General features: G+C 41.1%; 1 protein-coding gene across 1 annotated transcript in view; it reads left to right on the forward strand.

The window, feature by feature from the left end:
* The window catches only part of LOC136883311 (multiple coagulation factor deficiency protein 2 homolog), a 34212-nt gene that overhangs the window by 7320 nt on the left and 10345 nt on the right, over window positions 1-16547 (forward strand). The window contains exon 2 of the mRNA XM_067155550.2: window positions 12393-12567. Coding sequence (XP_067011651.2) covers window positions 12393-12567 — 175 coding nt within the window. The remainder of the gene's footprint in view (window positions 1-12392; window positions 12568-16547) is intronic.

A 16547-nucleotide genomic window follows, 5' to 3' on the forward strand; every position in this document is an offset into this window, starting at 1 on the left:
CATAGCATTTCTCAGTCATTAATTAATCACCTTGGGAGTGGCGACCCCATTGTAATAACAGCCTATATATGTTTCATTCATTACATCCCTGACCCAGTCAATGACTGGAAAACAGGTTGTAGTTTTCATTTCATTTTTATTATTATTATTATTATTATTATTATTATTATTATTATTATTATTATTATTATTATTATTAACAAATGCATCGTAACTGGGAAATATCTGGGTGATAATGATCACTTGCAGTGGTGTGATATTCCGGCACCTCGGCGTTTCCGAAAAAGCGTAAAAGTAGTTAGTGCGACGTAAAGCCAATAGCAAAAAAAACATTTAAATCCCATTTTTCTCCCATAATATGCTGCCAAATGTAACAAAATTTGCATGGTACATGTATCATAGATATATTAAGAGACTTGAGTGTGTAATTTTTTATTGCAGAATTTTTCACGTAGTAGGGACTTTAAAGTCCACAATTTTAGGACGTAAAAATTACAAAAACTTTACTACGATATATCTCCTCATATAAATTATGTACAGAATAATCGATATGTAGTGCTTTTTAAAGAAGTATTATCTACATAATTATGAATTTACATGAACGTGTTAATTAAATTTCATGAAAAAATGGAATTAAAAGTTTCAAAAAAAGTTATTTTGGAAAGACTATTAATTGTATACGAAAGAAATGTTCGTGATATCTCTACTTTTATGTAGGTGACATACCCACAAAGTTTCGTGAAAATCCATACATTAGGTTAAAAATATATTTTTATCTCCGGAGTGTCACCTTAAGTATTTCAAAATTTTACACCGTGAACTACAGTAGATTGTCCGGCTCCATGGCTAAATGGTTAGGTGCTGGCCTTTGGTCGCAGGGGTCCCGGGTTCGATTCCCGGCAGGGTCGGGAATTTTAACCATAATTGGTTAATTTCGCCGGCACGGGGGCTGAGTGCATATGTCGTCTTCATCATCACTTCATCCTCATCACGACGCGCAGGTCGCCTACGGGAGTCAAATAGAAAGACCTGCACCTGGTGAGCCGAACATGCCCTCGGACACTCCCGGCACTAAAAGCCATACGCTATTTCATTTCACTTACAGTACACTGAGCGCTCCAGTTACTGTTATCTTAGCCTTGTAAGTACAGCACGTTCATACACAAATTCACACATACATTAAATAATTCAGCTACCTTAATACTAAAATTTACAGTGGGTTGAGCAGTGAATTAAAACATGGCACCATCACATAGAAATTTACACACAATTTTGCAGTACTCTGGAGTCTATTCTTGAAGCATCTTACATTTTTTGGAAAAAGGCTCTAATACAGCTGCATTTCAATCATCAGTTCCCTGATTTACAAACGAATATTTACCACAGTTAGTTTTCTGCAATCTACTTTTTACTTTATGCGGATGATCTGTTCTACTTATGTAACAGGGCTTTTCTAGTCGACTGCTCAACTCTCCCCCAAGCTGGCTTATTCATGTAGGCATTATACACGGCACATAACCATGTTCGTGTCCTTCTGGTCCCCAGATTATCTATCAGTTGTTTACCTAGTATTTTCTTCAACGATTTCACTGTATTGTCCTACATAAGAGGCTTGCAGTGGTGTCTCAACGGCGCGCTAGCGCCAGTATCTTGAAAAGGTGCAGCGCTCCAACTGATGAGCCCACTGCTAAACTGGGGCGAAACGCTGGTAATTTCACAATTGAAAAAGCCTAAAGATTTAGGAGTTTAAATGTTTTTAACATTTCCAATCGATGAAATTCAATTATGGTTTCCTTCTAGCAGCCTTATCTTTTTATTTCAAAGAAGTTGAAAATGTATCGAACAACTTCTTTGGTAAAATATTCCAATCCCCAATTTCTCCTCCTATAAATGAATATTTGCCTCAATTTTTCCCCTTGAACCCCAGCTCTATCTTCTTATATTTTCTCCTACATTTCTAACCTCAATTCAACCTTTCTCACCTAATGTCATTTCATGACTCTTTCCACTAACAGGTCTGAATATACCGCTCAATCGAGTAGTTCGTCTCCTAACTCCTGTCGTTTAGAAAGAAACCTGGAAACACTCTGCGACATTGTGTTGTGATGAAGATCTATAAAAAAAAGAAAGGAAGAAGGAAAATGTGTTTCTAGACCAAAGTTTGTAATATTCTCGTCACAATACTATTTTGTCGGAAATTACCCAAAACAAACCGTGTTGCTTTCTCCTGCATATTTTCCAGTTCTAGAAACAAGTAATCCTGGTGAGGATCCCAAACACTAGAATCATACTCTAATTACCAGAGATTTATAACCTCCTCCCCCTTTACACCCTTTCTAAAACTCACATAAAAACCCTCATAAACATAAGAAGATACCTGTAACCATTATTTACAACACCATTGATGTGATTACCCCACTGAAGATCTTTCACCAAGCGAGTCGGCGGTGCAGTAAGGGTGGCGCAGCTGTAAGCTTCCCATTCGGGCGATAGTAGGTTCCAACCTCACTGTCGGCAACCGTAAAGATGGTTTTCTGTGGTTTCCCATCTTCACACCAGACAAATGCTCGAGCTGTACCTTAGTTAAGATCTATCTGTGTCGGTGCGACGAATTTTAAAAATAAAAAATATTTCCTTACATTACCATCCAAGTACTTACAGTGATCTCCTTGAGGTACGTTCAATCCATCAACACAGTAATTAAAACTGACAGGACTTCTCCTCTTAGTGAAACTGAATTTCTCCCCGTTTACAATCTGTCCGTGTAACAACTTTAACAGAACTGTAGGTAAAGTGACCAACCAGTTATCCCGGTGCCCAATAGCTTTTGTGGTACGCTTATTTATCCTCTTTATCTTCATCACAACACAGTGTGGCAGAGAATTTCCAGGTTTCCTTCTAAACGAAATCATATTATCATAAACGTTAAATGTAGGGGAGAATAGAATTCTTCTCCCTTCTAATCAATGACAACCAGTGATAGAGGAGGAAGTGTTTATTTAGTATGTTCATTATTATTAATAATAATAATAATAATAATAATAATAATAATAATAATAATAATAATAATAATAATAATAATATTCACTAGTCAGTTGTCTCCACTTAATCCATCCCCCTTTATGTTGAACCAAAACTTAAAAATAATATATCTGGTTTCATACTGGCAAATTTAAACAATTTACATGATTGTAGTTACGATGGCCCTCCTAACTTCTTCTTCTTCTTCTTCTTCTTCTTCTTCTTCTTCTTCTTCTTCTTCTTCTTCTTTATCTGTTTACCCTCCAGGGTCGGTTTTCCCTCGGGCTCAGCGAGGGATCCCACCTCCACAGCCTCAAGGGCAGTGTCCTGGAGCTTCATATTCTGGGTCGGGCGATACAGCTGGGGAGGATGACAAGTACCTCGCCCAGGCGGCCTCAGCTGCTATGCTGAACAGGGGCCTTGCAGGGGGATGGGAAGATTGGGAAGGGATAGACAAGGAAGGTGGGGAGGAAGCGGCCGTGACATTAAGTTAGGTACCATCCCGGCATTTGCCTGGAGGAGAACTGGGAAACCAAGGAAAACTACTTCCACAATGGCTGAGGTGGGAATCGAATCCTCCTCTACTCAGTTGACCTCCCGAGACTGAGTGGACCTCGTTCCAGTCCTTGTACCACTTTTCAAATTTCATGGCAGAGCCGTGAATCGAACCCGGGCCTCCGGGGGTAGCAGCTGATCACACTAACCACTACACCTCCGAGGCAGACTGCCCTCTTAACTACTCCTAATAGTGTTCCGACCTCAAAAACAATATTTTTTATTTTATTTTAGTTATTTTATTTTATTTTATTTTATTTTATTTTATTTTATTTTATTTTATTTTATTTTATTTTATTTTTGTTTTTGTTTTTGTTTTTGTTTTTTTGTTTTTAGTTTTTAGTTTTTTAGTTTTTTAGTTTTTTAGTTTTTTAGTTTTTGTGTTTTTGTTTTTTGTTTTTAGTTTTTAGTTTTTAGTTTCACGATCTATTTAGGATCAGATTTTCCTTCATTTCGTTTTTGGGTGCAAGTTTTCATGCCCTTGTTTATCTGTTGTCTTTGTTTGGCAGAGAACTCCCTTTTCATCTCCCGTTCTTGGGTGTTTACTATAGCAATCAACCATTTCTGGATATTTTTTTCTGTATGTGGTCCTATCGTGTATAGTATCTATGTATTACCAGATTGTTTTAGGTCTTCCGTGACATTGTCGATATATCCGGTGTGTTCACAGTTCACGCAGAGTTTCTTCCTTTCTTTTTCCTTTCTTTCTTTCTTTCTTTCTTTCTTTCTTTCTTTCTTTCTTTCTTTCTTTAGTTAGTTAGTTAGTTACGTAAAGCGGTCATATACACCAGGGACTAGTCCCATTTACAACGTACCCATCAAAGATACTCTATAAAGATATTTAACAAAACGCTAAATATCCTATCCTACTAAGTGTACTAAACATTTTATTTTCTAACACTACGGCAAAACAACAACAGATAAACATGACATATTCTTGAGTGAAGTTAAGAATTACCGAACAAATTATCTTATAGAAGTGACATATCTTAAAATGTATGTTACATCTAAACTATAATCTCTTCCCTGTGTGTCAATAGTGTGATATGTAAAAATGTCATCTAGCTCACTGTTCCGTAGTGTAACAAGATCAACATGACTGTCAGGGGCTTTTAAGAGGCCGAACCCCTAATGTTTATGGAAACCTCATAACACGATTGTTAACCGGGTTAGTATATACTTGTTACACTCATGAGTAAGTTTACATTCTAACCCATTAATGCCTCAACATCCGGATTCTACGTTCATAACTATATGAAGATACGAGCTGCGGATTACTGTGTTCTTCTGTTCTGATAAAATTATTCCCAAAAGTTGGGTGTTGACAAGAATTAGCACATGGTACTGTACCGGGCGGTACACCTCCACTCCGCTAATTTAAAATGTGCGCCTGTAGAAACTCCTCTGCTGGAGGAAGTCTGAACTTTATTGACAATATTAATTTTCTACCGTCTCAGAAGATGTCACCACGTGGAAAATTTTGAGTTTTTGAACTGTGTCATTTTTGATGTGTTTTTGTTTCGCTTGAAGTAAGAAGTGTGAACTTTCTCTTCTAGAGGACACTACTGAAGATCTACAATAGTGCAACCTAGTGCGGAGTCAAAGAACTATTTTTTTGGAGAAAATTTAATTTCAAGAGTTTGTTCTTTGTTAAATTTCTTTCTATCATTGTTTAAGTTGGCAATATTTACCCCTTTCTTCCCCTTGTTATGAATGTATCCAATCCCGAATTTCTTCAATTAATTTCTATCCAATCAGATGTATCTTCCCCCAACTTGAATCTGTTGCGGGGTCCTATCCAATAAAGAGTTTGTGGGAGGGTGTTTTCTTTCCCCTAACGCCTAGAAACTTCCGCGAGCGTATTTAAACTGCTGATTTTTGGGTCTCTCGGCCACTTCTGTTCCATCTTTCAGTGTGTTAAGTACATAGCAGGGGGCGGGAAGCGCCTCTTTCTTCTCCAGCCGTTCAACACAAGGTAATGGCCGATTAATAACTTCTTTCCTTGCTAGCTCAGCAGTTTAACTTTCGGGGCGGGTTCTAAGCGTTCAACCATGTAACCTTTTCCTAAAATGTAACTTCTCTTTTCATCTATTCTCTTGTAAAACGACATATTGGGATAGAGAGTGCTAACCCTCTCGAGCTCCCACTCACATTGTCTTGAGGTGAACTTATTTTCTCAACCTATTCTTCGTTAATGTAAAACAAATTGTTCTTTTCTTAAGTCACCTCTTTAGCATGGGATTAGCCCTTGTATTAACGGCCTAGTGCCAAGTAGGTCTTAATCAAAGTGTATTAGGAGTGCTAGTTCGCCTCCTCTCAAATTGTTATTTTAGAGGTCATTTAATTAACCTGCTTTTCTTTTAATAGACCTCAGTAGATTGGGTATTTTACCCCTGTCTTTATGTCCGTTGAGGACAACTTGAAGGTGGAGTTTGGTGTGGCCTGGGAGAGGCTTAAATTTTGAGAGCGAGTGGCTCTTTTGAAAATTCTGGGTTGTATGCCTCATGGAGGTTTTTCAGTGTAATTTGGAGCAAGGGCTCCTAGGTATAAATGGGGTTTTCTCCCCCTCTGTTAAAACTTGTGTTTGAGGTAAAACTGAGCTGATTGCCCAAGCATTGTGAAGTCAGGGCGCGAAGCCCAAATTCTGTAAATATTGTAACTAACCCCTTTTGAATTGCTACTTTGTACCTGCCATGCTTGTTATTTCTTTGTTTTCGAAAAGAAAATATAACCTTGTTAACTTTTAAATTAATTTTACATTGCACTATAATTTCGCAGCTTGAAACCCATTCACACCCGCACCTTCTTTCACCTCTACCTACCACGGAAAAGTCCGTAACAGGTACAATTAATTAATCTTGGATAGAAGCTCAGAACTGTCCACCAAGTTATTAACTATGTTATATAGGAATTTGATGTCATTAATTTTCCACCTGCTTTCCAGTGTGTCAAATCTGAAATCTACCGGTAGCCTAATATATGAACTCTACTGAGGTGATATTATTGGCCCGACTATACGCTAAGAAACAAACACGATCGATCAACCTGAAAATATCGATACGTAAACAATGTATTCCTTGGGGAAATCAAATGATCATAAATATATATCTTCCAATACTTCACATCACAGCCTGCAAGATCACATCGTCCATCTGTATTCTAACGCCCCTCTTCGAAAATATGTCTCGACAGTCATGGCCATCCATCAATACTTCACATCACAGCCTGCAAGATCACATCGCCCATCTGTACTCTAACTCCCCTCTTCGAAAATATGTCTCGACAGTCATGGCCATCCATCAATAGTTCACATCACAGCCTGCAAGATCACATCGTCCATCTGTATTCTAACGCCCCTCTTCGAAAATATGTCTCGACAGTCATGGCCATCCATCAATACTTCACATCACAGCCTGCAAGATCACATCGCCCATCTGTACTCTAACGCCCCTCTTCGAAAATATGTCTCGACAGTCATGGCCATCCATCAATACTTCACATCACAGCCTGCAAGATCACATCGCCCATCTGTACTCCTCGACAGTCATGGCCATCCATCAATACTTCACATCACAGCCTGCAAGATCACATCGCCCATCTGTACTCTAACTCCCCTCTTCGAAAATATGTCTCGACAGTCATGGCCATCCATCAATACTTCACATCACAGCCTGCAAGATCACATCGCCCATCTGTACTCCTCGACAGTCATGGCCATCCATCAATACTTCACATCACAGTCTCCACGGTTGCTAGGTAACATTGCGTATCACTAATTTCGTGACGCAGATTTTCAGATGACCTCCAGCCATAAGACGTACTTATGTCAAAAGGAACATCTGTAAAAGTTCCATTCCCTTTTTGAAGGAGAAATATCGTGGAAGTTACTGCAGAGGAGACTTCGTCGTACATCGCCTTCTGTTCGGTGCGAGGGGAATGATTTATCGATTGGTGACAAATGTATTAATTTACTTTAGGAATAATTTTTAAAACCTTTGCTTCTCAAAATAACAGAATAATGCTGTTAACTCTGTAACGATTGTCCAACACCATATTTATATAAACAGTCAATAAAAATTATCGATATATTAAACAAGTTTATTAAAAATACTCCAGTCCATTCGGCTTTTCTCCTAAACCAACTTGTTTCATTTTTTTTCCTCCGGAATTACCTGCCGGTGAATCATCAGGCACTGACGTTCAGTCAATTTTCACTGATCCTAAAATCAAATAACTAACTTGTCCCTAGAACGCAATACATTCCGGGAGCGGGTTGTACAAAGTTAAGGAGCATTGTCTTTACGTATAGACATCGGCGAGCTAAAGGATTAAAAACAGCAAGTGACCATCACCAACCCTTCAACTTCAATCAAATTTGGTACCCATACGAAAAATACTGTGGGGGTAAGACAGCGCCAGCACTCTTAGAGGCCGGGGTTGGGAAGAGATTGGCTTGTAAAAAATAATCGAAAACGACCTATATTAGCGTTGAATCCATACTTTTTTTGCTATGGGCTTTACGTCGCACCGACACAGATACGTCTTATGGCGACGATGGGATAGGAAAGGCCTAGGAGTTGGAAGGAAGCGGCCGTGGTCGTAATTAAGGTACAGCCCCAGCATTTTCCTGGTGTGAAAATGGGAAACCACAGAAAACCATCTTCAGGGCTGCCGATAGTGGGATTCGAACCTACTATCTCCCGGATGCAAGCTCACAGCCGCACGCCTCTACGCGCACGGCCAACTCGCCCGGTGAATCCATACTTTTCGGGGACGCTGAGATGAAGTGACACACCAGATGACATTTAATTCCACGTTCATTAACCATCGGCGTGGACGGTGAGAAGGGATAAAAAAGAAAATATCCAAAATGACCAAGCTTATGGATGTGTGTATGTTCCAGCATAGCTCTCAAAAAAACTTGGTACACACGCGACGTGTTACGTGGAAATAAAATCCTGGGAGGGTGGGAGGGAGGGAGGGAGGGAAGTGACAAGAAAAAATAATCGAAAATGAGTGACCTGTGTTACCGTTGAATCCGCAGCTTTCGGGTTCGCTATGCTAATTGATGAAAGTCCCAATTACAGCTGAAATCATGTACATCATATCTATAGCGCGACGCGTAGACACATATAGCTATCGCTTATTTTAATTATTCATTTGAAGAGCCTCCGTGGCTCAGGCGGCACTGCTGGATTCTGTGGTTCAAATACCGGTCACTCCATGTGAGATTTGTGCTGGACAAAGCGGAGGCGGGACAGGTTTTTCTCCGGATACTCCGGTTTTCCCTGTCATGTTTCACCCCAGCAACGCTCTTCATTATCATTTCACCTGTCAATTATTAATCATTGCCAAGGAGTGCGAAAGGCTTCGGCAGCCGACACAATTCCAATCCTCGCCGCTAGACGGGGCTTCATTCTTTCAGTTCCTGGCACGGTCGAATGACTGGAAAAGGGTTGTGGATTTTCAGTAGCTTATTCACTCCGGAATGACTGGACTGTCGTCATTAGGAAATCCAGCTGAGAGCATACCGTAGCACGCCGCCTTATTGTGGACACCAACGCTTCAAGATGAAAACCGTGTCGATGGCGGTCAGTTCTCTGAGTGTTGACGTCACGCAGGCGGTGACTGGGCGGATGAATCAAGTCGGTTTGTTCTGACAGCTATGAACCCTCCAACTATTGAATATTGAGTGCGAACATTCCTGAGCCAGGCCTCCCCTGTAGGCAGGGGGAACTCACCCCCAGGGGAGCGTCATTAGAGAGTAACCCCCCTCCCCCCCTATTGAGATATACGAGCTTGTAATTGTTAAGTACAGAGCGCGCCGTATGTCCACTACTCTTTATGTGCATATGTAATGATACCACCTTACACATGTCCTCCACAAGGAGGGGAGTTGGGGCCTTTCAGATACCATCTTTATAATATGGTAGTTTTTATAAGTTCTGAGTGGTTTTTGACAGGTGTAGCTTTGAAAGTACGGTACCATATATGAATGAATGAATGAATATTCCTCTTCTCTTCCAATCACGGATAACCAACTGGAGAGAAAGTATTTATTTATTACGATCATAAGAAATACATGAATTTAGTTGTCAAGAATACAAGATACTAAACATATTCCAACTAGCAAAATGTTACAAGAATAATTTAAAATATAATGTACTTGTATGCATCCCAAAAACCCCTCTTGGATGTATTTTTAATAATTCGACAAGCATAGACTTTTGACGTATTTCCTAGAATTTGACTAAGTTACAGAGCTTATTATACCTCCACATGTATACTGACGGAAAAAATAGCGAAACATCATGAAATTAGGAATGTAGAATATTGAAATTATGGCAATATATTTGCCGAGGCAACATATTTAATTTATTAAAGGTCGAGACTATATGTTTAATCCCCGTGCGAGAAAAATGTGCCATGCTGGTCCATTAATAACCGGTGTAATCGCCTGACTGTTAAATGCAGGCATGCATAGTGTCGTATAGGTGCGGGATGTCAGCTTGATGGATGGAGTTCAATGCTTGTTACACTTCGTCCGTCAATGTAGGGACGGTTAATGCCGGTTATGGATGACGCTGGAGTTGTCGTCCAATTATGTCCCATACGTGCTCGATTGGGGACAGATCGGGGAATCGAGCAGGCCAAGGTAACATGTCGACACTCTGTAGAACACGTTGGGTTACAACAGCGGCATGGGGGCGTGCATTATCCTGTTGGAAGACACCCCCGGGAATGCTGTTCATGGATGAGAGCACAACAGATCGAATCACCAGACGGACGTATACGTCTGCAGTCAGGGTGCGTGGAATAACCACGAGAGTGCTCCTGCTGTCATAGGAAATTGCTCTCCAGACCAAAACTACCGGTGTATGTCCAGCTTGTCGACGCCGCAGACGAGTGGAATGTAGGCGCTCACCTGGCCTCCTTCTAACCAACACACGGCAATCACTGGTACCAAGGCAGAACTGGCTTTCATCAGAAAACACAACGGACCTCCACTCCATCCTCCAATAAGCTCTCGCTAGGCACCACTGAAGTCGCAGACGGCGGTGGTTTGGGGAAAGTGGAATGCAGGCCGAAGGGCATCTGGTTCGGAGCCGTCCTTCAAAAACCGATTTACAAAAGTTCGTTGCGTCACAGCCAGACGCCGAATACGGCGGTCCTCCCTCTCGGTGGAGCCACGGGGACGTCCGGAGCCCGGTCTTCTTGCGAGCGTACCTTTGAAGGAAAATCCGCCTTCACGTAGCCCTCGTTCAACCGCAGTGAGTTGTTGATACCGACCTCTTCGTCATCGTAAAGGCATTCTTGACCCAATCACAGTCATCCCGTCCAATCTCACAGATAACACTAACGCTCTCGCACAGTTTAAAGCAAACCTGATGTGCAGCGTCATGGGGCCGCTACTATCGCCACGCTAATGCGATTTGCGGGGAATTTGAATCAACGTCATCTTTTAGATGTATAAACACGCCTACGAACACAACCTCTTGTTGGTATTCGGATATTTTTTTACTACCAGAAGAGACAGGCTTACTAAAAATGCAAAAGCAAATTTGTTGTTCTGCATGCCGTGAGCATAACCACAGGACCTCCAGTTTTATGCGTAATTCGAACCACAGGAAGGTTACCTTCTTCTTCTTCTTCTTCTTCTTCTTCTTCTTCTTCTTCTTCATAGCGTTGTCCTGATAGGAAAACAGGATGGTTCGCTATGCGAGTCTTTAAACACACAAGCAAGGTAGGCCTTTCTTAAGGAAAAAAAATGCTCACTTCGAATGTTTTTTTTTTGCTAGGGGCTTTACGTCGCACCGACACAGATAGGTCTTATGGCGACGATGGGATAGGGAAGGCCTAGGAGTTGGAAGGAAGCGGCCGTGGCCTTAATTAAGGTACAGCCCCAGCATTTGCCTGGTGTGAAAATGGGAAACCACGGAAAACCATTTTCAGGGCTGCCGATAGTGGGATTCGAACCTACTATCTCCCGGATGCAAGCTCACAGCCGCGCGCCTCTACGCGCACGGCCAACTCGCCCGGTGCTTCGAATGTTGATATAGAAAGTAATGTCTTTGAAGACTTTCATCTGGAGCGTGGCATTGTACGGAGTGAAACATGGACAATAACTAACACAGAAAGGAAGAGAATAGAAGCTTTTGAAATGTGGTCTTACATAAAGAATGTTGAAAGTGAGATGGGTAGATCGAATCATGAATGAAAAGATAATGAATCGAACTGGCTAAAGGATAACGATTTGACTAAATTTTACCAGAAGAGGAGACAGAATGATACGACACATCTTAAAATGCCCAGGACTTGTTCAGTTGAGGGAAGTGCAGGCGGTAAGAATGGTAGGGGTACAGCGAAGCATGAATATGGTGAACAGATTAGAGTAGATGTCGGATCTAGTAGTTGCGTAGAAATGAAAAGGTTAGCACAGGATAGGGTAGCATGGAGCGCTGCATCAAAACCAGTCTATGGACTGATGACCCAAATAATAACAACAACAATAACAACAACCTTCTTCGAGATTTTAATCATTCTACACAAGCACAATATTACAAATATTTCCAGGCGGTCGATTTCTATCTTGTGTAGTGCCCAACTTTCAGATATAAACACTGCAACAGTCGATACAAACGTAGGCCTATGTAGAAAACTAACCCGTGTCAGTTGGCCTGACACTTCAATATTCTGGCTAGACAACAATCGCCTTAATGTACGCAAGGCCGGCAATTGGTTGTATGATCCACTGGCTTAGTTACCCCGGTACTAAGATTTTTCTAGTTGTCTCTATAATACCTGTGTCGTTCCAGGTGGTGTTGTGGTACTGCTGACGGCACTTCTTTCCCTGGTAGGCAGCCAGGATCCAAGGGGCCCTCATCACCCTCGCGGACAGGTGTCTAGTCACACCCATTACCGCCCTCAGCGACCTGCTTCAACCGATGTGCCTAAACTGACCCAAGATACAGACCTCCTCCGAGATGCAGAGTAAGTACTTCATTTTACACCATTTCTCTTGCGAGGATGTTAAAGAAACTTGTCAGGGAGACCCTGGAGGCTAGAGAGAAGAAATAAACAGGATTATGTGCCATATACCGGGTGTGTTAGATAAATACTCCGCAGTAGAACGGGTGGTCTACTTAGTCCGCTTTCATTGTGATGCACAAAACGGCTACCCGCAACAGTGCGAAGTCAGACATATTGCCGAATGTCGCAGGGGCTACAGGAAACTGTTTGCTACAGCTGCTGCAACATGTCCGACTTTACGTTGTTGCGGCTCAGGTGGCAGCGCGCCCGCCTCTCACCGCTGGGTTCCGTGGTTCAAATCCCGGTCACTCCTTGTGAGATCTGTGCTGGACAAAGCGGAGGTGGGACAGGTTTTTCTCAGGTACTCCGGTTTTCCCTGTCATCTTTCACTGCAGCAACACTCGCAAACATCATTTCATCTCATCTCTCAGTCATTAATCATTGCCCCATAGGAGTGCGACAGGCTTCGGCAGCCGGCACAAATCCTATCGTCGCCGCTAGATGGGGGCTTCATTCATTCCATTAATGACCAGGTCGAATGACTGGAAACAGGCTGAGAATTTTCAATGTTGTAAATTTGTACACAGCAAGAGAAATTCAAATGGCAAGGAAGTGATTTATAAGATGTTAGTATATTTGTCGGCCCTCTTTAATGTAGACTTACCGTACTCATTAAACGCCACTAGATGACGCTACTGACCTATAGCTAATTCCACGTTAAGAAAACAGTATTGCTCTTATGAACCTACACCCCCTCTGAGACATCCATAATTCATCGTGATTAAGGGATATTGCACTGTACATAGTAATGTATTACGAAAGACAGGTGAGTTATTAATATAACTATATAACATTTTCTTATTTTCATAAATATATTCGTGGGGAGGATGCGCAATGGCAGGAACAGCCATCGCTTCGTTGCCTTCTTCTGTGTTGCTCTGGTACAAGCCTCGTGTAGTCCCTCGCTCTGTGAACCGCCGGCAGCTCACTTCTGTAGTGAAGTCATCTACACTATTTATTTGTTGCATCTTTGTTTTTAGGCTTCAAATCAGTGCGTACTTTTCTTGTATTGAGTAAGAGTTGGTTGTATATTGCACAGTATTTGTGTATGTTCTATTATTTTCGTACCGGGCGAGTTGGCCGTGCGGTTAGGAGTGCGCAGCTGTGAGCTCGCATCCGGGAGATAGTGGGTTCGAACCCCTCTGTCCGCAGCCTTGAAAATGGTTTTCCGTGCTTTCCCATTTTCACACCAGGCACATGCTGGAGCTGTACCTTAAATTAAAGCCATGACCGCTTTCTTCCCATTCCTAGGCCTTTCCTGTCCCATCGTCGCCATAAGACCTAGCTGTGTCGGTGCGACGTAAAGCAACTAGCAAAAAAAAGCATTATTTTCGTATGGTACAGAAGTTCTTACTGAAGATTTTGGTATTGAGATGTGCAGCAATACGGCATACCATAACTTGTACTGATAAAAAAATGGCCGTGTGTTTTATTTGTGCTTGATTCTGTTATTTAAATGTTCCTTCTTCAGCGCATTTTAATTTTACCACTTATATTTACGACCGCATTTAATTATCACTGTTGTTTTTGTGAGTGATATGGCAGCACTATAGTACCCCGCGTTGCCTGAGGAAATTTATTAAATGCAATTAAATGCATCCCTCACCCCTCGATTCAATAAAAAATATTATGTTTCTATTTTCTCCCCCACTTTGCCTTACACTTCAAAGCTGATGATTTTTATCTGCCGTAGTTTACCTCTGATTCTGTACAAACCAAGAATAGCCCCTGAAACACCTCCCCGCCCAAAAAGTTCATAAAACAAATTTTCAGCATAGTTTCTTCCGCTTTTTATCTTGAACTTAAGTACTGAATTTCACAAATTTATGTGCCACCGTTTTCCCGTGATGCCGTTCAGCAGAGCCGTTCGATATGGAAACCCTGTTGTCATAAGAGAAATACTGTTTTCTTAACATGGAATGATCTATAGAATGCATACATCACGAACACTGGTTGTCATGGTTACAATGGTGTCAAGAAATTGATGATACTAATATTACAAACGGACCTCCATCCCAAAAAAAAAAAAAAAAAAAAAGAAAAGAAAAAGAAAATACATAGATGTGGTCTACTGGACATCCAGATCCTTGAGATAATTTTCTGCTTCTGGAATGAGTCGATGCAACTCTGATAGTCCTCTAGCAAAGGGTGTAGAAGAACATTCGAGGATGTGGTCTGGCAAGGTGCTTTATAATCACACGATGATGAATCAACCAATCCTCATTTGTACATTAGATAGGTTGTTGTTCGCAAGCGATTTAGCTTGCCCATTCACTAAGCCTTAAATTGTAACCCGTAACTTGAGCAGTTCGGTCCTAAATCAGTCGTCCATGCACGTGTAAGAGAGCATTCCAAGTAAAGTAGAAGGACGACCACAGAAGACAAACTGTGGTAAATATTCGTTTGAAAGTTGCCTTTTCCCAAATATCCCCAGTTCTATCCCTTCAGGCAAGCAACTCAATGTTGAGAACATCCTAGTGATATGAGGTACGAATTTTAGATGAATAAAATATAATAAAGTATGAGAAAATACTCTTCATTTATTCCTAAAATTACAATCCTTTTCTTAATCGTTCTTATCCGGTTGATTAGATTAATAGTTTGCCTTTTTCTACCACTACGAGCGCTAATGTGAGTCAGTGCAGAGTTTCACTTAAGCCCTTACAAATACATTCGGTGTGGACATTTTTCAAAAAATGAAAAAAAAACCTGAGGGTATTGAACCAAGAAACCACTACAGAAAGAATTATGTGAATACGTTAATTTGGCTAGGATTTGAATCAGAAAGAAAATGGGTAAATAAACAAGCGATTTTAGGCTGTTTTTTGGGAATTGCATTTAGGTAGGAAGTGATTTTCGAATTTTGCTTTTTAGTTTGATAGAGCTATTTAAGACTCACAATTTGAAACCTTTCCAGGCCCTTTAGCCCTTCAACTTTCGGCGCAATTGAGGAAACTGCTTAATTTGACGTTTTTCGTAGAATGAGAACCCCTACCTTGTCTGCTAAAGAATATTTTCAACATTAAAATTTAGGATGCGTAATACTCCAACATTCTGTACATTTTTTTTGTGATGGTGGTGTAGCAACAATGTCATCGTGCTGGATACAGGAGATGTACAAGACTTGTTTCCAAATGTTCTATTTCTTAACGAGGAATCGAACTCAGATCTTTCCGGGTCATCTGAATACGAATTTCCTGCCTTAGTTAGGCAGCCCACTATATTCCTGTGAAAGATTGCTTACTGAAGTAACATTCATTGATGAGGCGTTGACATGTGAAAGGTAGTAATTGCCAAAAGCAGTTAGTACGTTCTCTGTTCCAAAAGCCTGGTAAACACAGGATCGATCTATGGAAAAATTTTCAAGCTGTTCTAATTACCTATGGACTACCTACCTTCTCTATGGTGTTGGCCTTGGTTCTTACTAACTTCTTCGCAAAAAGAACGTAAAATCCATTTTTGGCACTTACCTGTGGTTTTACCTCATTTCGACTATTGTGATGCGTTTTATAGAGACGCTGGGTGCAAGTTATTGAGCAGATTACAACGTCTGTAACCTACGGTACTGTGACCATGTAACTACTTCATATAACCACCTACCTTGGCCCCGACTAGAAATTCGTCATTTCTCTCCATAAATTCCCTCATTCTTCACCTCTCTTCTTATCAGAGTCTTCACCAGATCTACTAATAATTCCATCCTTGCTTTACCTACCCATAGAACTGCGATCTACGATAAATCATTCACAGTAATTGCCTGCCGTGAGTGGAAACCTCTTTCCCGAAAGTATCAGAGGGTTAAGCGCTATTCGCACTTTCAAGAAAGCACTTTGGAGACGTTTTATGCACCAGTAAGGATCATCTGTAAACTTGATGCTGCT

The sequence above is a fragment of the Anabrus simplex genome, chromosome 11, assembly GCF_040414725.1.
Source record: "Anabrus simplex isolate iqAnaSimp1 chromosome 11, ASM4041472v1, whole genome shotgun sequence".
NCBI classification, from domain to species: domain Eukaryota; kingdom Metazoa; phylum Arthropoda; class Insecta; order Orthoptera; family Tettigoniidae; genus Anabrus; species Anabrus simplex.